General features: G+C 38.9%; 1 protein-coding gene and 1 pseudogene across 1 annotated transcript in view; one reads left to right on the top strand and one right to left on the bottom strand.

Moving 5' to 3' along the window:
• Positions 1-13713, bottom strand: part of LOC105815974 — a 22256-nt pseudogene extending 8543 nt beyond the window's left edge.
• BMPR1A (bone morphogenetic protein receptor, type IA) overlaps positions 1-19883 on the top strand; it is a 125849-nt gene that overhangs the window by 68560 nt on the left and 37406 nt on the right. Inside the window, exon 3 of the mRNA XM_012651255.1 lies at positions 17034-17246. Within this exon, the coding sequence (XP_012506709.1) occupies positions 17186-17246 (61 nt within the window). The 5' untranslated portion in view covers positions 17034-17185. The remainder of the gene's footprint in view (positions 1-17033; positions 17247-19883) is intronic.

The raw sequence follows: 19883 nt of genomic DNA, 5'->3' as shown, positions 1-19883 counted from the left end.
GAGACAGAGTCGTCTCACTCTGTTGCCCGAGCTAGAGTGCCATAGTGTCAGCCTAGCTCACAGCAACCTCAAACTCCTGGGCTCAAGCGATCCTTCTGCCTCAGCCTCCCAAGTGGCTAGGACTACAGGCATGTGCCACCATTCCCGGCTAATTTTTTTATATGTATATGTTTAGTTGTCCAGCTAATTTCTTTCTATTTGTTTTAGTAGAGACAGGGTCTCACTCTTGCTCAGGCTGGTCTCGAACTCCTTAGCTCAAACGATCCGCCCGCCTCAGCCTCCCAGAGTGCTGGGACTACAGGCATGAGCCACCGTGCCCGGCCCCTAAATTACCTTTTAAAAGATCAAGGCAAACACGATGCTTCTGTGCCCTCTTCTCCTGGAATGAGGGCATGTCACTCTCTAGGCACATCAATATATTCACCCACCAGGAGGCTTCCCTGAGCCATAGTGTAAGGAGTTTTTATATGTAGCCATGATTGAATAATTGGCCATGTCTTCAGCCCTCTCCCCTCCCCAGAAGTTTTGCTGGCTCAAAGCCTCAACCCTCTAATCACACGGTGATCTGTCTGGTGAGCAACCCTCATCCTGGGTCATCTTGTTAGCATAGACTCAGGAATGATCTATGAGGCTCATGAATAGAAAAGATATTCCCATTATCAAGGAAATCCCAAGGATTTAGAGCTTTCCTCCCAGGAACTAGGACAAAGACCAGACAAATTATTTATTATACAGTAATGACAAATTGAAATTATCTCAGGAACCCAAGAGTAGTTTATCCCAAAACTTAAAGACTCGAAACATTTACTGAGTACAGGAATTAGGGAGCAGCTTAGCTGGGTGTGGTTGTAGCTCAGGATGTCTCCTGAGGTTTCAGTCACGATATCAGCAGGAGCTGCAGTCATCTGAAAGCTCAATTGGGGGAGGATCCGCTTCCAAGACAGCTCACTCACATGGCTATTGGCAAGAGGCCTCAGTTTCTCACACCGGCAGCATCTGGCTTCCCCTATGACGTGATCCAAGCAAGAGGGCAAGGAGGGAGCTGCAGTGCCTTTTAAGACCTAATGTCAGGGCCGGCCGCAGTGGCTCATGCGCTAGCACTCTGGGAGGCCGAGGCAGGTGGCTCGTTTGAGCTCAGGAGTTTGAGACCAGCCTGAGCAAGAGCGAGACCCCATCTCTACTGAAAATAGAAGGAAATTATCTGGACAACTAAAATTATATATATAAAAAAAAATTAGCCGGGCATGGTGGTGCATGCCTGTAGTCCCAGCTACTTGGGAGGCTGAGACAGGAGGATCGCTTGATCCCAGGAGTTTGAGGTTGCTGTGAGCTAGGCTGACGCCATGGCACTCTAGCCTGGGCAACAGAGTGAGACTCTGTCTCAGAAAACAAAAAAAAGACCTAATGTCAGAAGTCATACTTTGGGACTTTTTCTTTATTCTGTTTGTTAGAAGGAAGTTCACTCAGTTTAGCCCACACCAAAGGAATTGGTTTTGATCTCTTGAAGAGAGGAGTATGAAAAAATTTGTGGACATATTTAAAAACTACCAAAGATGGTATATTCTTCAAGAAAGTTCTTAATATGAATTAGTATGTTTTTTGTGAATTAGTATTAATTCATTTACACATTGAAGGAGAAGAATCCTGTGATCATATCACTAGATGGAGAAAAAAAACACTGATGAAATTTAACTCCATTCATGATGAAACCTCTCAGCAAACTAAGAATAGAAGGGAGCTTCCTTCATGTGATAGAGTATCATTACATTTTAAATTAATTTAGGAACAATTGACATACCAGATATTGAGGCTTTCTATATATAACATGATACATCTTTCCACTTATTAAAGTTTATTCTTATGTCCTTCACTATTTTAAAATTGTGCTTATCACTGTTTTGCATTTGGAACTGCAAAATGATAAATCAAAAATGAAGGTTGAAAGTCCTAGCCAGAGCAGTTAGGCAAGAGAAAGAAATAAAGGGCATTTTAAATTAGAAAGGAGGAAGTCAAATTTTCCCTGTTTGCGGATGACATACTTATATCATACATTCATACATATATAGAAAATCCTAAAAGCTTCACCAGAAAACTTTTAGTACTGATAAATGAATTCAGCAAAGTTGCAGGATACAAAATCAATGTACAAAAAATCAATAACGTTTTCTATACACCAATAATGAACTAGCAGAAAAAGAAATCAAGAAAGCAATCCCATTTATAGTAGCTACAAGCCCTTCCCACCAAAAAAAAAAACACCCTAGGAATGAATTTAACCAAGGAGGTGAAAGATCTCTACAAGGAAAACTGTAAAACACTGATGAAAGAAATTGAAGGACACAAACAAATGGCAATATATCCCATGTTCATAGTTGGAAGAATTAATATTGTGACAATGACTATACCACCAAAACAATCTACAGATTCATTACAACTCCTATAAAAATACCAATGACATTCTTCCCAGAAATTGGGGGGAGAAAGTCCTAAAATTCATATGGAACCGCAAAAGACTGCAAATAGCCAAAGCTATCCTGAACAAAAAGAACAAAGCTGGAGGCATTACACTAACAGACTTCAAAATATGATACAAAACTATAGTAAACAGCGTGCTACTGGCATAAAAACAGACACCTAGACCAATGGAACTGAACAGAGAACCCAGAATTAAATGCATGCATTTACAGCCCGCTGATTTTCAACAAAGACTCCAAGAACATACATTGGTGAAAGTACAGTCTCTTCAATAAATGATGCTGGGGAAATTGAAATGAAATACTATTCAACCTTACAGGCCGGGCGCGGTGGCTCATGCCTGTAATCCTAGCTCTCTGGGAGGCCGAGGCGGGCGGATTGTTTGAGCTCAGGAGTTCGAAACCAGCCTGAGCAAGAGCAAGACCCCGTCTCTACTAAAAATAGAAAGAAATTAATTGGACAACTAAAAATATATACAAAAAAACTAGCCGGGCGTAGTGGCACATGCTTGTAGTCCCAGCTACTCGGGAGGCTGAGGCAGGAGGATCACTTGAGCCCAGGAGTTTGAGGTTACTGTGAGCTAAGACGACGCCACGGCACTCACTCTAGCCCGGGCAACACAGTGAGACTCTGTCTCCAAAAAAAAAAAAAAAAAGAAATACTATTCAACCTTAGAGAAAGGAGGAAATCCTGTCATTCACAGTAGCAAGGGCTTGGAGGACGTTATGTTAAGTGAAATAAGCCAGGTACAGAAAGACAACTACTGTTCATTGTCACTCATATGTGGAAGTGTAAACCAGTATCACAGAAATAGAATAGTGGTTACTGGAGGCTGGGAAGGGGAGAGTTGTTGCGGGGGGGATATCCAGAGGGTGGTTAATGGATAAAAATTACAGCTAGGTAGGAGGAGTAAGTTCTAGTGTTCTATAGCACTGTGAGGTGACTATAATTAACAATTTATTGTGTATTTTTAAAAAGCTAGAAGAGAGAATTTTGAATGTTCCCAATACAAATGATAAATGTTTGGGGTAATAGATATGCTAATTACCCTGATTTGATCATTATACATTATATACATGTATCAGAATATCACATTTTACCCCATAAATATGTACAATTATTTCAATTAAAAATAAAAGGAAGGAAAAAAACCGCATTGCCAGAATACAGTCATCCCTCCGTATCTACAGGGGATTGGATCCAGGAACCTCCACAGATACCACAATTGGCATATACTCAAGTCCTGCAGTCAACCCTGGGGAACCTGTACAAAGGAAAGTTGGTCCTGTGCATCCGCGGGTTTCATATTCAGTGAATACTGTATTTTTGATCTGTGTTTGGTTGCTATACGAAGGGCCAACTGTACTGGGGGGAAAATGCATATATACAGGGACCCTTGCAGTTCAAACCTGTGTTGTTCAACGGTCAACTTTATCTACCAAAACCACCATTAGACCCAGAATCCCACTCTGGGAAGCTGTCCTGCAGATATATTTGCCTAAACGTCAACAAAAACATCTATCCAATTTTTGTTATTGACACATTCCTTATACCAAAATATTAGAAGCCACCTAAAAGGTCCATCAACGTGGTTGGGCATGGTGGCATGCACCTGTGTTCCCAGGAAGGCGACTGAGGTGAGGATCGCTTCAGACCAGGAGTTCAAGGCTGCAGTACACTGTGATCACTCTTGTTAATAGCCACTGCTCCAGCCTGAGCAACACAGTGAGACCACATCCCTTAATAATATAAAAAATAAAATGCCCATTAACAGGAGAATGAGTAACTACAGCTGTAAGATATATTCATAGGATGGAAAACTACGTAACAGTGAATATGAATTAATAACTACATGTATCCATCATGGAAACGTCTCAGTGTTGTGTGAAAAAAATTATACATATAGAATGATACAATTTTTATACATCTATAGAAAGTTTAACAATTTGCAAAATAATGCTGCATGTAGTGATCCTTTCTTTAAAATAAAAAGACAAGTTGATAAGTGTTTAAACTAGAAATCTCAGGAAAAAATCAGGTGCCTGAGCTTAAAGAAAGATGTTAAAAATGAAAAAAGGACAAAGAAATGTCAAGTCCATTTCATGCCACAGAATTTAATGAAAACACCCTAAGCCAGTGCATTTTAACCTAAAGAGATGTGACACAGAGTAAAGAAAATAAAATGTAGATGTCTCATTACAAGGGGGCAGGCTCTTCCTGGGTTTCCAAGTTCTTGGGCTTCACATTCATACAGCAGGAATACGTAATCTGAGGGTGTTTTTTTCTTAGACCTACATGTTTGTAAGGTTTTAGTTTCCTATACTGTAGTTTGTGTGTCGTGCTTGTCAGGGAAGAATGGTTAAAGTTCTGATTTTAACACCCTTTGCTCTTATTCAGAGCAGTTGGGGACTTACAATTTACGTATAAATATTACTTTTGAACCTTTACTTATGCCTACTTACTGAAAGATTGCAATTGAGTTTAAATAGTGCTTTGAAGTTCCCTTTGTCAGACCATGTTGTTTGTACTAAAGAAAAGACAGTTTTCTTTTTGTCTGTGATTATTCTCACAATCATTTAACGTGGTATAACTACGTGATACTGTAGAAGTAAAACCCAAGCCATTGTTTGCCTTAAGCAGTATTTTAGATTTTGGGACATGATGTTTACTTATACAAGCCTTTCTTAAGACCTTTTAATTCATATCTCAAACTTGAGGATATCCATGAAAACAGTGGAAATTTTTCCTTACTGGATCTTGACACAGTCAGAGCTGGAGGTGAGCAAAAGGAAGTGGTGTGGTTTCTGTATCATTTCAGTTGTGTTGAGATAAGGGATAGTTTATCCACTATGCTGCTCTTTTGGGAAAGTCTGGTTTGTATATAAAAGTAAAAGGAATTGGCATAACGTTTTAATTCCTCCTGCTCTATTCAGTCATTCCCTCAGCAAATATTTATTTAGTACCAACTATGTGCCAAGCACTGTTCTAGGACCTAGAAATATAGAGTGAATGAAACAGACTAACACTCCTGCCCTTATGGAGTATATATATTCTGGAACAGGTGGCAGGCAAACAAAATGGAAAGCAAATTATACGTCAAATTACAGCGTGGCAACTGCTGAAAGGAAAAAAAAAATATATCAGGAAAGGGAGGATAGAGTGCCAGGGAATGGGGATGGGATTATAGTTTTAAATAGGGTGGGCAGGAACCCTGTAAGTAAGAGAGGGGTTTTGAGTAAGCGCTTAGAAGTGGGTAAGGCAGCAAGTCATTACAGATGTCCCGAGGAATAACGTGATAGGCAGAGGGACCTGCACATGCAAAGGTCTTGCAGCAGGACTAGGGAGGCTGCATGTTCGAGGAACAACGAGGAGGCCAGTGCAGCTGGAGTGGAGCGAGTGGGGTCTGGTTGACCACTGTAGACTTTGGCTTTCAGTCTGAGTGAGTAGGGGCACCAGTGGAGGGCTTTGAACAGAGGCGTGATGTGGTTTACTACGCTTTTTCTTAGGATCACTGCGGCTGCTGTGTTGAGAGTATGTGGCGGGCAAGAGTGGAAGCAGGGGACCAGTTAGGAGGCTGTTTCACCAATCCAAGTGAAGGTGTTAGTGGCTTGGACCAGGGCGAGAACAGTGGAGGCAGTGAGAAGTGCATGGGTTCTGGGTAGATTTTGAAGGTAGAATCAATGGATTTGATGACAGATAGTATATGGAATATGAGAAGGAGGGAAAGAATGGTCAAGAATGACTAAGATTTTAGGCCTGGGAAACTAGAAGAGTAAAGAGGCTGTTAACTGAGGTGGGAAAGATTAAGGTGTGGCATATTTAGGGGATGAGAAGAGAAAAGATCAGGAGTAATAATTATATAGCTGCTGATAACATTATTAATGTCAATTTTTATACTATTTGAGCTGTCTTAAAAATAATTAGCTCTTTCTATACCGGCCTGTGCTTCCTTTGCAAGTGTGTTATTGAGTATCTTTTCCGACAAGCCATTTGACTTTATTCAGAATTGCTAATTTTATGCTAATCTAACCTAGAATGCTAGAGTATGCCTTTCTCTTTAATCCTTATATCAGCTAGAATGTTTTTGGTTGTAACAGAAAAACTGACTCTCTCTGACCTAAAAAATAGAATTTATTGGCTCTTAACTGAAAACTCCTTAAGTAATTCAGGCTCCAGGCAAGGTTGCTTGAGTGGCTCATTGATGTCTCCAAGGAGAGCTGGCTTCTTCCAGTCTCCTAGCTCTGCCTTCTGGCCTATCATAGCTGCCAGCAGCTTCTGGACTGCTCTTTCCTTATTCAAATTCAGTCTGAAAGAGTGACTTTGTCTCTGCAGTCTGCAGTCCCAGAAAAGTCCTGAGACTCCTCCATCAGACCAACTCTCCCCTTAATTTTTCTTTGTGGTATAGAATTTAGAATACACTGATGGGCTTAGCCCAGGACAGAGCCTCTACTCCTGGAGCTTAGGGAAAATCTTTATACTTTGAATTTTTTAAAAATTGTAAATAGACTAAAAAGTGAAGAGAAATGATTGAGTTTTAAATTGGTTTTACATTGTACACGCACTGTGGTTAATACAGCAAGAATGATTCCTTTTTAAAGTGGTCAGGTGGGAAGAAAAAGAAAAAAAAAGTAAAATTATATTCAGACATTAGTTTGATCAAGATAATTTTTTTTCTTAGAGACCTAATATTGTTGCCACTTGAATAGCTGGCACTGCAAAGGGACCTTTAGATGATAATGAAATATGATAATCGCACCATACTAGTCAAGAATTAGTGTTTCTCAGCAAGGAGGGCACTGTTGGCATTTGGTTGAGACAATTCTTTATTTTGAGAGATTGTCCCTGCATGTTGTATTGAATTGTCCATCTTGGTCCCTGGTCACTGTATGTCCTGTCATATCCCAGACATTATTCCAACTAAAAAGTCATCTGCATATTTTTAGATCTTCTTAGGAAAGGGTGGTAGCGCAGCTACTGCTGCCACCTAAGGAGCTCAGAGCTGGGATTTTGAGGAGCTGGGGCTAAGACCCTGAGGAGTAGGTACCACTGGGTCCAAAAGGGTGCCAAAAGGCTAGTAGTAGGAGTGTGGCCGGAAGCTGGGAACCAGAGCAAACTGCTGCTGCCTGTTGTAAAGGGTGGTTTTCAGGCAACTCTGACAAGAACAGCAAACCAAATCAGGGTAAAAGAAAGTCCCTTCTCTGCTCCTCCAGCATCCTCTAGTTCCCAGGTTGGCTGAACCAATCCATGAGGGAGCCAGCTGGTGAAGGACATGTTGTTAGCAGTGTCGTAGCTTCAGCTTCAGAAAGCAGAGTCTACACCGATAGAATAGAGAGCTTTTGAACTGAAAAGCAATAGTGTAATAATGGACACAGCACTTTGGGTTTTAATCCCATTGCTTTCCTACTGGCTCCTCTCATGCAGTAGCCAGTGGGATTTGGGCTTTGTCAGCAGCACAGACCCAAATCCACTTACTGGGTGTGTTAACTTGGGCAGTTTCTTAACTTTGCTGAGTTTCACTTTTCTCCTTGCAAAGTTATGAAGATGAAAGAAAATCTTACGTGGCTAAATAAAAAAGTAACTTCTGGGTTTTTTTAAAATGTACTTACTTATGATATGCTGGACTAAACATTGCATTTTGGATTAGGAGACTGGGTGCTAATTAATTTATCCACTGTAGATACTGCTATCTGAAATTCAGCAACTCACTTTATCTCCCTGAACCTATCTTTTCTCTGTAAAAGTACAATATTTTACTTACTATAAGGGTGATATAGATGGGATAATGCATGCAAGACTAATTTGCAAATTATGAAAATGACAAAGATGATGGTGTGCTAACATAATTAAGCAGTTACCATTAAATACTATATATATGAGATTCTCTCATTTAGTCTGCACAAAAGACTTGAATGTGTCTCATGCTAGACCCTGAGCTTTCACCACATTGTACTGATTTTACCTCTATTCAAATATTGTGGAAAAGCACAGACAATATTGTTTACCATTGCGGGTTGAGCATCCCTAATCCAAAAATCCCAAATCCGAAATGCTCCAAAATCTGAAACTTTTTAAGCGCCAGTATGATGCTTAAAGGAAATGCTCATTGGAGCATTTTGGATTTGTGATGCGGAACCAGGAAGTATATATAATGCAAATATTCCAAGGTCAAAAAAAAAAAATCCAAAATCCAAAACACTTCTGAATCCCAAGCATTTTGGATAAGGCACACTCAACCTGATAATATGTACCCAAAGGAGTGACCAGACCCTCTCCCCTTCCAGGCATTTCTGCAACTACTGATTCATTTCACCTGTTTTTTGTCATTTGTGCTTATTCCGGATAACACCCAGACCTTTTAATTAACGGTTGACAGACATTAAGAATGCCTTCTGAGCACAGATATGCCGAACTTTGATGTGTAGCATAATCTAGTTCTAATTATTTGTGAGATTTTTAAATTTAATACAATTAAACAAGCTTTGGTGAAACTAGGTTAGGGAATTTGCAATACAAGGTCTTTTGAAAATAGATTATCTCCTATTTTTAAAGATATTTCATAAACCAGAAAGCCTTTCTTGTGCATCTAATATTGAGGCCCCTAGTGAGGAGCATAAAGCATACAAATGCATCAGCTATGTCCAGGTGCAATGGCTCACACCTGGAATCCCAGCACTTTGGGAGGCTGAGGTGGACCAGGAAGTTTGAGACCAGCCTGGGCAATGTAGTGACACCCTGTCTGTACAAAAAATTTAAAAATTAGCTGGGCTTGGTGGTATGTGCCTGTAACTCTAGCCACTTGGGAGGCTGAGGCAGGAGGATTGCTTGAGCCCAGCCTTGGCAAAGAATGATACACTGTCTCCAGAAAAAAAAAGAAAAAAAAATTATAGCAACAAAAAAATGTATCAAGTGTATATAATGGCATACTAGTTTGTTTTGCCTCTCTGGTTCTGGAAGAATTTATACTTTGTTGGGGAAAATATCTTGACACAGAAGGAAAGTCAAGGTTTTGAGTGAGGAGGGGTCAATTGAGCAGAAATACAAAGGTTAAATGTGTGATTTGTTTCTAATGAGTAATTGAGCGTGGGCAAAAGGTAGAGTCTAGTCAGAAAGTAATTTCAGGGGTGGTGATGAAATTAGTAGCCTCAAGTGATAAAGACATGACAGTTTATAAAGTGGAACGTCCCCATTCCTATTTTAGGTCAGAATTTAGCTATGTGGTTGGTTCTGTTTGCTCCTGGCTCACGGGTGTAATTGTGAGATTTTCTAAAAGACCTTGTTATGAATGTCTTGCCCTGCCCCTTGCAAGATCTCACAGCTCGAACTCCAAGGCAGGCTTTTTGGTAAGATTTGTGTGTATTACCTCAGATACACTCACACAACTCTTTAAGCAAGTTATTTTCTTAAGCATTTGTGTTTAGATTTGGGTGAAACTGTTTTTCTACACTGATAAAAAAAATAACCACGAGTCCTGTTGCTCCAGTTGTGCATGTGTACATTAACTTAAGAGATTGATGGGGAGGAGGTTAGAAATCGGGAAGGAATGGGTGAGTTGCTTGTTAAGGGAAAAGACGATATTCTTATGCTAATGCAAGCTCTGGATAAGGAGCAGAGCAGCCGCGCAAACAATGGCTGTGGAGCCAGAAAGTCTGCAGTGAGCCCATTCCTTCTCCGAAAGCCTGTCAGACCAGGCGCCTGGAGCTGCCTGGGGGAGGGACCCCTGGAAAGGCGACTTTTCTCCTTGCTATTTTATGGAATTGGCAGCTGGCCAGCTTGTTGGAAATTCCAAACCTCTCTACTAGAAAGTAAAAATTGAGGGTGGGGGGCTTAACGGGAAGAGGAAAGAATGACTTTAGTCTGTTTTTTCAGCTGACTTCAGCCTTTTCCTGCTGCTTTTTTTTAAAAAAAATTCTGATTGAACTATTGATTCAGCCTTCTTACTATTTGCTAAGCTTTAAAATTTTTTATTTCAAAAGAAATTATTTATATTTTATTGAATAATTTTGCCCTAATGTTATTTTCCTGAAGAAGAAACTGCACCAATCTTTGTATATAGCAAAAGAAAATACATTTATTTAGATGCCTGTTTGGTTTGTTTAAGAGCTTTTAAATGCCAGCAGCGTTTTAAAGTGTTGATCATGTAGTATTTTAAATGTCTGTATGTCCTTATATTCTTGACATTGCAAAATTAGGTGTTTTTTAAGTTCTATAAAAATTCTGATGAGTTATTTAGGAATTTTAAAAAATATATCTTATTCTCAGATGTTAGAATTATATCATAGTTTTAAGAGTGGTTGTAAAATAAGGTTAATGTTTTGCTATATCATGATTATGGACAAGTAAGGAGAAGTTAATATGGAACAAGTAAAGGAGAAGTCCTCAGTATTTGTTATTAATAATAACAGTCACAATGGTAACAACTGACATCTATTCTTTATTGAAGTGTTTAGTACTGATATGCAAGGTACTAAGTCTTGGAGTTAGTAATATTATCCTAATTTTGTGGCTAAGGAAACCGAGACCTAAATAGCTTAAGTAACTTCCCCAGAGTTACACAGCAAGGAGTTGATTTTTTTTTTTTTGGAGATAGAATCTCGCTGTTGCCTGGGCTAGAGTGCCATGGTGTCAGCCTAGCTCACAGCAACCTCGAACTCCTGGGCTTAAGCCATCCTCCTGCCTCAGAGCCTCCCGAGTAGCTGGGACTACAGGCATGCACCACCATGCCTGGCTAATTTTTTTATATATATGTTTTTAGTTGTCCAGCTAATTTTTATTTTTTTAGTAGAGACAGAGTCTCGCTCTTGCTCAGGCTGGTCTCGAACTCCTGAGCTCAAACGACCCGCCCACCTTGGCCTCCCAGAGTGGTAGGATTACAGGCGTGGTTCACGCCCGTCCAGGAGTTGATATTTTAAACCAAGCAGGCTGACATCATAATTCACTCTCTTAAATTTGCTACCCAGGGTATGAATGATACAAGAAGTGCCTTTACACAGAACACAAAACTGATGTCAGTTTTAAAGGGCAAATGTAGTAGTATATAGAATAGAACTAGGGATAGGATTTTTCCGCCTAAAATGAGCCTGCGTTATTGTGATAATTTGAAAACAAGAGCTTGCTTTTGGTCACTCCCTTGAGAGAAAGATGTCAGTTACATGATCCAGTTCTTTGGGCATTTTGACTATCTTACATTGTTGTATTCCTTTATTGTCTATGCTTTTCAGACTTCTGTCTTCGTTGACTCTGCAGTGGCTTACAGTGATTAGGCTTTTATTATTTCGACAAATTTCTAATAATGATTACATTAGTTATCTATTGCTGCCCAACAAATTATCCCAAAATGTAGCAGCTTAAAACAATCAACATTAACATTTATTATCTCATACATTTTCTGAGGGTCAAGAATCCAGTGGCGGGACTGGGTGGTTCCAGCTTAGGGTTCTCATTGAAATTGTGGTTAAGGTGTCTGTGAAGCTGCAGTCACCTTGAAAGCCTCCCTGGGGCTGAAGGATCCACATCCAGGGTGACTCACTCACGTAACTGTTGGCAGGAGGCCTCAGTTCCTTGTCACATGGGCTCTCTGTAAGGCTCCTTGAGTGTCCTTAATGTCACGGCAGCTGGCTTCCCTCAGGTGAGTGTTTCGAGAGAGAGCAAGGAGAAAGCTTAAGTGCCTTTTATGCCCTAGTCACAGAAGTCACACTGTTGTTTCCATCTTTGTTAAAGTGAGTCACTAAGTCCAGTTCACATTCAAGGGAGGGAATTAGGCTCCACTTTTAACTGTTAAAAATATCACCTGTGCAGAGTAGTTTATATTCCAGCTGTGGTAGTATACACCACATAAATGTTGTACATGATGGACCATGAACTTATCAGTGAATGCCACATAAATGTATGTGGTGTTAATACACTTATTAATGCTGTTTATTTATTTATTGTGACAGAGTCTCACTCTGTCACCTTGAGTAGAGTGCGGTGGTGTCATTCTAGCTCACTGCAACCTCAAGACTCCTGGGCTCAAATGATCTTCTTGCCTTAGCCCTCCAACTAGCTGGGACTACAGACTCGTGCCACGACTCCTGGCTAATTTTTTTTTTTTTTTTTTTTTTTTTTAGTAGAGACAGGGTCTCACTCTTACTCAGGCTGGGATGCACTTTTTAAATGAACAGTTCTCTGTTCATTTAAAAGAGAGCCCTCTTCTCTTTTCACTCTTAGAAGGCTATCTTATCCAGAGCCATGGCTTTGAATATCTCTATGCTGTTGACATAACAGATTTATATCTTTAGCCCCATATGTTTCCTCTAAGCTTCAGAACCAAACAATCATTAGACAGTCCCTTTAGGTAATCTCAAATGTCTAAATTTGAACGTTTGATCTCTTCCCTTCATTCCTTTCAAAATCTACTTATTTCCATTTCGGTAATTGTTCATTACTGAAATGTGGGAATCTTCTTTGACCCCTCACTCTCCCTTACCGCATATCTAACCCATTACCAAGTACCATTAGTCTATTTGTGAAGTATATCCTGAATCCATCCACTGTACCACTGCCACCCTAATCTTAACCACCATCGTCACTTCCCTAAATTTCCACAGTATTCTTCCTGTTGGTCTATTTGCTTTTGCCCTCTCTAGCCCATTACGTAGAATCCAGATCACAGCCACTGAGGTTTAAATCCCAGATCCTTCATATGACTGTGCTTGACCTGGTCTTTGTCTTCTCTGTCTCTCCAACCTTAACCACCACCCTATCATTTATTCTCAACATTTCAAACATTGTTCTCTCTTTGCTTTCCTCTGCCTCAGGATCTTTGCACGGGCTTTTCCCTATGCCGAGAACTTTGTCACTTCTCAGCGTTGCTTCCCTTCACCCCTCCATCTAGCATAGATGAGGTCATTGCTCCGTAGTCCTCTAGGACCTGGCACTTTTCCTCTGCATTTACTACAGGTTATGATTATGTATCATTCGTGTTGTCTTGTTCAGTGTCTGAATATCTTATTTGTCTTTTTTAATGACTATGAACTCCATGAAGGCTGGATCTCTTTTGCTCACAACACTGTATTCTTGGTGTCTGCTCTAGAATCATGCATAACATAGGTACTTAATAAACATTCAGGGAATAAATTAGTATTCAATGGCAAAAACGCTGTTCACGCAGGACTTCAGCATTGGAAGGGATCTGGTCTTCTTTACTGTCGTGTCGGTCATGTCCTTGACAAACAGGCATTCAGACTTTGCTCCTTTCATACTCTGTGAGTAAAGACCCCTGGTTCTTCTAGTTGTATCTCAAGTGGAGTAACTTTCTGTGTCCTTTGCATTCCCATCATTCTTCTCTAAAGTGCTGTTTAACAGGCCTGACCAGATGGAATAAAGGAAGATGGTTATCCTCTTTGGTTATAGCAGTGTGTTTCTATTGATGGCTGTTCTCCATACAAGTTATCACAAGTTTTTTGTCTGTAAAAATTTCTTGCAGATAGTATTGTCATGGGTAGCACCTGTTACTTCCTGTGCTGGGTGGGCAAATGCGTTATAAGCATGCATGAGAGGAGGAGAGTTTTATTGAGCATCTACTTTGTACCAGGCTCTCCTAAATGGTTTATAATATGTATTTTGCAATATATAATATACACAAAATATCCAGCAGGGCAGCATAAGGTAGCAGTTAACACATGGAATCTGGAATCAGATTTCTTTGATTTGAATTACAACCCTACCACTTACCAGCTGTGTGATCTTTGATAAATTCCTTAAAGTCTACTTGCCTGTTTCTTCCTCTGTAAAATTAAGATAATTGTACCGTTTTATAAGATTAGTTAATATATGCAAAGCATTTATAATGGTGCTGGCATGTAGAGGTGAATATAAGTGTTAGTTATTGTTTATTTCTCAAAATAACTATGGATTAATAAATATCACTCCAGATTTATTTGTTTTTATAGACAGGATCTCACTGTTTCCCAGGCTGGAGTATGGTGACTATTCACAGGTGTGATCATGGCTCACTGTAACCTTGACCTCCTGGGCTCAAATGATACTCCCGCCTCAGCCTCCTGAGTAACTGGGACTATAGCGGCATGGCACTGCACCTAGCCTGAACTAGTTTAAAACTGCACCTAGTTTTAAAGATGAAGAAATGCATCCAGAGAGGTTAGGTTACTTATTTAAGGCAGATCCAGGATTTGAACTTGTGCCAGGGGTAGCAGGGTCCTGGACATTTTTGTAGAAGGAATCATGCAGTCCCCTTTCTCTGAGAAGAAAAGAACCCAGGGTCTCATGGGCAGCTCTGTAGGGTGCCTTGGTGGTGGCACTTTAAATAAATTAGCTTAAAGAGTAACACTGGTGACACTGAAAGATGTAACAAGTTATAGCAGTCTCTTACCCAAGACTGTGAGCTCACTGAAGCAGAAACAGGCATACCCATGTTTGTATTTCTGGTACCTTAGGCTGGTCTGTAATTTGCACTCAACAGATGTTGGTGAATGAGTAAGTGAAAGTTTGGAGAGGGGCTGAGAGCTAGCAACGGAGGCAGGAATAAAGCTAGGATTTCTGGCGTGACTGCAGAGATGGTGCTGCCTTTCCCTATGATAGCCGATAGGGGGGTAGGAGCAGGGCTACAGCAGAGAGAAGGAAAGACGTGAGTGGGATTCACACAGCTGGAGTGTAATCCTAGTAGAGATATTTAATGGGCAAACAGAAATGAGGAGAGAAATGAGGGTTGGAAATATTCTGGAAACTTGTCTTGAATTTGAAACTTGGATCCCTAGAATCATAATTGAAGAATTTTAAGAAGTTTTCTGAAGATATGCTGTTAAATCACATTACAAATATTATTATTTGAGACTTTATAGCTTATTCTCTCAGCATTATGTAATGGTAAACAATTTAATTTTATAGTAGAGAAATAAGAAATTGCAGAAATTTTAGAACTAAGTCATATATAAATGATGCCTCACTGTAAACCTTATTTGCCTCAGTAATACCTTTGGAGAGCCAATTAAAGTGCAGATTTTTTTGTTGTTATTTTTTTGAGACAGAGTCTCTCACTCTGTCGCCCTGGCTAGCGCAGTGGCATCATCGTAGTTCACTGCAACCTCAAACTTATAGGCTCAAGCGATCCTCCTGCCTCAGCCTCCCGCCTCAGCCTCCCGAGTAGATGGGACTACAGGTGCACACCACCATGCCTGGCTAATTTTTCTATTTTTAGTAGAGACGGGATCTTGCTCTTGCTCAGTCAGGCTGGTCTCAAATTCCTGGCCTCAACTGATCCTCTCGTCTAGGCCTCCCAAAGTGTCAGGGTCATAGGCATGAGCCACTGTGACGGACCAAAGTGCAAAATTTTTAGGTAGATAAAACAGCTCAGTTTTGTTTTTTTTTTTTCAGGTTATTAATGGTAGAACTCACACACCAGGGGTGATTATGTCATAAATAAGCAAAACCTTTTGCATTCAGGAATAGTTCAGGCTGAAGTCAATAAAATCAAACTGCCTGAAGCAATAGGATGGGGGAGAAATAGAATTATATTTATCTTGATACACAGCAGGCTTTTTTCCCTATTACCTATTTAACTATTTTACTTTGAGGCCTTTAAAGTTCACTGTCTATATTAATAATCGCTAGACCTTAATTGAAAAGGTCATGTTTCATGTCATCCATATTAAAAGCCCAATTTTACCCTAATTAAGTCAGATTTACAATATTTTAGGAAAGTGGTTTTATTTAAGATACATTTTAGAGACCATTATCCTAAGTGAAATATCACAAGAGGAAAAACAAGCACCATGTGTACTCACTATTAAACTGGAACTAACAGATGAGCACACAAGTGCACAGAGAAATATAAAACTTAGTGGAAGTCAGGCAGTGGGGAGGGGGCAGTAGGGGAGGGACTAAAACCTACCTAATGGGTACAGTGAACACTATTTGTGTGATGGGCACACTTACAGCCATGACTCAAGCATTACAAAAACAATACATGTGACAAAAAATATTTGTACCCCCTTAATACTTTGAAATTTTTAAAAGAATACATTTCTATTTGCATTTGCTTTAATGATGAAGTACACTGCTTATTTAAATATGTATAATTTTCTAGGTAGGTTTTCTTTTCTATCAGAATAAATTATTTATTAGAAAGATTTAAGGTATATTTATTTCATCTAGGATTTGAAAGAATATTGATGAAGAATTTAAAATATTTAAAAGTATATTTAAAATTTAACTTTTCTTGTTTTCTTCATAATATATTTAGGAAATTTTTATAGTAATAAAATAACTTAATTACTGTAGAGCAGCCAGAAAAGACTACTGAGATTATTTAGTGTACTTTTCTTGTGTTACATATGACTAATCTGAGGTCAGGGGAGGTTGCAAATTATTATTAAATTATTTAAGCTTTGGAACTACAGTGCCTTTTTTAAAAAAGGAAAAAGAAAACAAGAATAGCTTTAATCTTTAAGAATGTATTGCATTGTTTAGAGGTATGCTTAGACGTTTATTTTCCTCTCAGTTTTTGAAAACTTTCCAAAATTCAGTTATGTTCATTACCTTCTTAATATTTTGTCTTTCAGGAATAAGGAGAAAGCAGTGGGAGTTGGAGTCATTGTCAAGTGATTACGGCTTTTTACGAAAAAATCTCATTGAATAATAGTCATTTAAATTAGTGAAATAGCAGGACCAGTTATTGAAGGTGACAGTGTACAGGAAACATTATAATTGAACAATGACTCAGCTATATATCAGATTATTGGGAGCCTATCTGTTCATCATTTCTCATGTTCAAGGTAAATTGATATTCATTTTAGTAATTTACTTCTATATGTAAAAAGCACTATTTTTTACTACTGTTCTTTCAATTCATATCCCTTCTTGAGCAGTTAGGCCCAGCATACGAGCACAGCTTCGAAATAAAGAGGCAAAGAACAAATACATGCCAAATAATTTTAGAACTGACTGTGATAGAAACATTTTCAAGTATTTTTAAAATCTCAGCCTCTCTGAGCGTATTTTTTCCTCCATAATATAGGCAATTATGATACACAGCATCAGGTCTTATGAGGACTAGATGAGATAAAGTATATAAAGCACTTAACCTAGTGCCTAAAAGACAGGGGAGCACTCGAGGCTGAGCTTCAAAATTCCTGTCTCCTTTAAAACAAGAAGGAATACATGTAAATAATAATTTAAAAATCATTTTATTATTGTTAAAAGACTTTAGAAAGATAAACGGCACTTGTTTATGCTAAACTTTCTTAATAGAGTACTGCAAGTTTATTTATGACCAGTATTGTAATTTTGCTAGTATGTGTTCACAACTTGGAACTGTCCAACAGGAAGTTATTACAATGACTATTAGGACCAGATGGACTGTGTTTGCACATGAGCTTTTTCCTGTATGGTTTAATTAGGATAATATTTTAAACTGAAGAGAAGATAATACTGTTTTGCAAAAGGATTTTAGATAGAATTTATTGGGCATCTTCATTCTCAAGTTTTTGACTTAACAGGTTGTTCTTTCATCGTGTTTCATTCATAGTGGTATGGATTAATATCTGCCCACAAGAAGAAACATGATTAACACCATAAAGCTTTGATATTTTCATTTTAAAGTATGAACATACAATGGACTCTATGGCTTCTTTGTAAGTTGCCTTGGTATTCTGACAGTATCCTCATTATTACCGTGCTCAGAATAGAGCCCTCTTGAAAAAGCCACTTTTATTTGTGAAACACCAAATTATTTAATACAACACCTTTATTTTAATATGTTATATGCCTGTTGATCAGCATCAACCAAAGCTGTCATAGTTTTGAAGATGAAGTGTTTAATAGTAACGTGTATATTTGCTATTTCACTCCCAGGTAATTTCCATTTTGGCATAAAAAATTTTAAATATGTTTAGATCACATATTGGTAATATGATAGAAAATTCTCATTTACCACCACAAATTAATTTGCTCTATAATAAACTTTTATTAGATGGAATAAATTGGTAATTAGTTATCATGTATAATCGTGTGTAAGCAAAAAATCCCCAGTATTACATTTCTCTAATGAAGAGCAAAATTTATTATATTTCCAGTCAAAAAATTATTTTGATAGTTGCTTCAAATGATAACACAAAAATGTTTGCTCTGAAAGATTAGAAAACTGAAACCAATGCAGAAAAGATATTATTATTTCTTAGTGATCACTACGAAGGATTGCAGAATGGTATTAGTGGAAATAACTTTTGACTTAATCTCTAGCTTTATCTTGAATTTTGGCTTAAGAAAGTAAATTTCTTTGCTTGGTTTCCTTGTTATAACATAGAAATAATGCTTTTCCTAACAGGAATTTATATTTATTGATTTAGAGATAGGGTCTCGCTACGTTGCCTAGACTGGAGTGCAGTGGCATGATCATAACTCACTGTAACCTTGAACGCCTAGGTTCAAGTGATCCTCCCATATCATCTTCTGAATAGCTGGAACTACAGGTGCACGCCACTGCACCCAGCTAATTTTTTTTTTCTTCTGTAGAGACGAGGTCTGACTATGTTGCCAGGCTGGTCTCAATCCTGGCCTCAAATGATCTTCCCACCTCAGCCAAAAAGGAAATTTTTGAGCATCAACTGTTAGGTATAGATTTAAGTGATTTACATTGAGGTAAATTACTCAGGTTTGAATCGAAAAATGAGTCATTTGATATTAACATCTGACAGATGCTTACTCCTTTTTTGTTGGTCACAAATTTTAGAATTGGATTTTAGCTTCAAGTAACTTACTACTCAACTAAAAGTGACTTAAATGAATAAGAGGTTTATTTTTAATGTAGGTGGTGGGTGTTTGCTGGTGTTCATTCAGTAACTGAGTAGTGTCAAGGTTGACATCTCTAATTTTCTTGGCGTTTCCCTCATGGTTACAAAATAGCTGCTGTTGTCTGCATTTGAGGTAGGAAAAATGGGGAAAGGATCAGACTTATAATATCACACAAGAAGTCTGAGGGTAAGGGGACTGCATAGGATGTTAATTATATGGCTCATCAAGACACAGATTCTAAGGTGGCTGCGGTGGCTCACGCCTGTAATCCTAGCACTCTGGGAGGCTGAGGCACAAGGATCACTTGAGCTCAGGAGTTCAAGACCAGCCTGAGCAAGAGCAAGACCCCATCTCTACAAAAAATAGAAAAATTAGCCAGGTGTGGTGATGCGCACCTGCAGTCCCAGCTACTCGGGAGGCTAAGGCAGGAGGATCACTTGAGCCCAGGAGGTTGCAGTGAGCTATGATGACGCGACTGCACTCTACCCGGGGTGACAGAGCGAGACTCTGTCTCAGAAAAAAAAAAAAGATCCAGATAATTTCTCTATTTCAGTTGTGTCATCCTCCAAATATCAGTTTAGCTATAGGTTAATTCCCTGCACAGCCACAGTGTGGCTGCC

This window comes from Propithecus coquereli, unplaced genomic scaffold, assembly GCF_000956105.1.
Source record: "Propithecus coquereli isolate 6110/MARCELLA unplaced genomic scaffold, Pcoq_1.0 Scaffold351, whole genome shotgun sequence".
Taxonomy (NCBI): Eukaryota; Metazoa; Chordata; class Mammalia; order Primates; family Indriidae; genus Propithecus; species Propithecus coquereli.
Note: the sequence above shows the minus strand (reverse complement) of the source record. Positions and strands in the feature narration are given on the sequence as shown.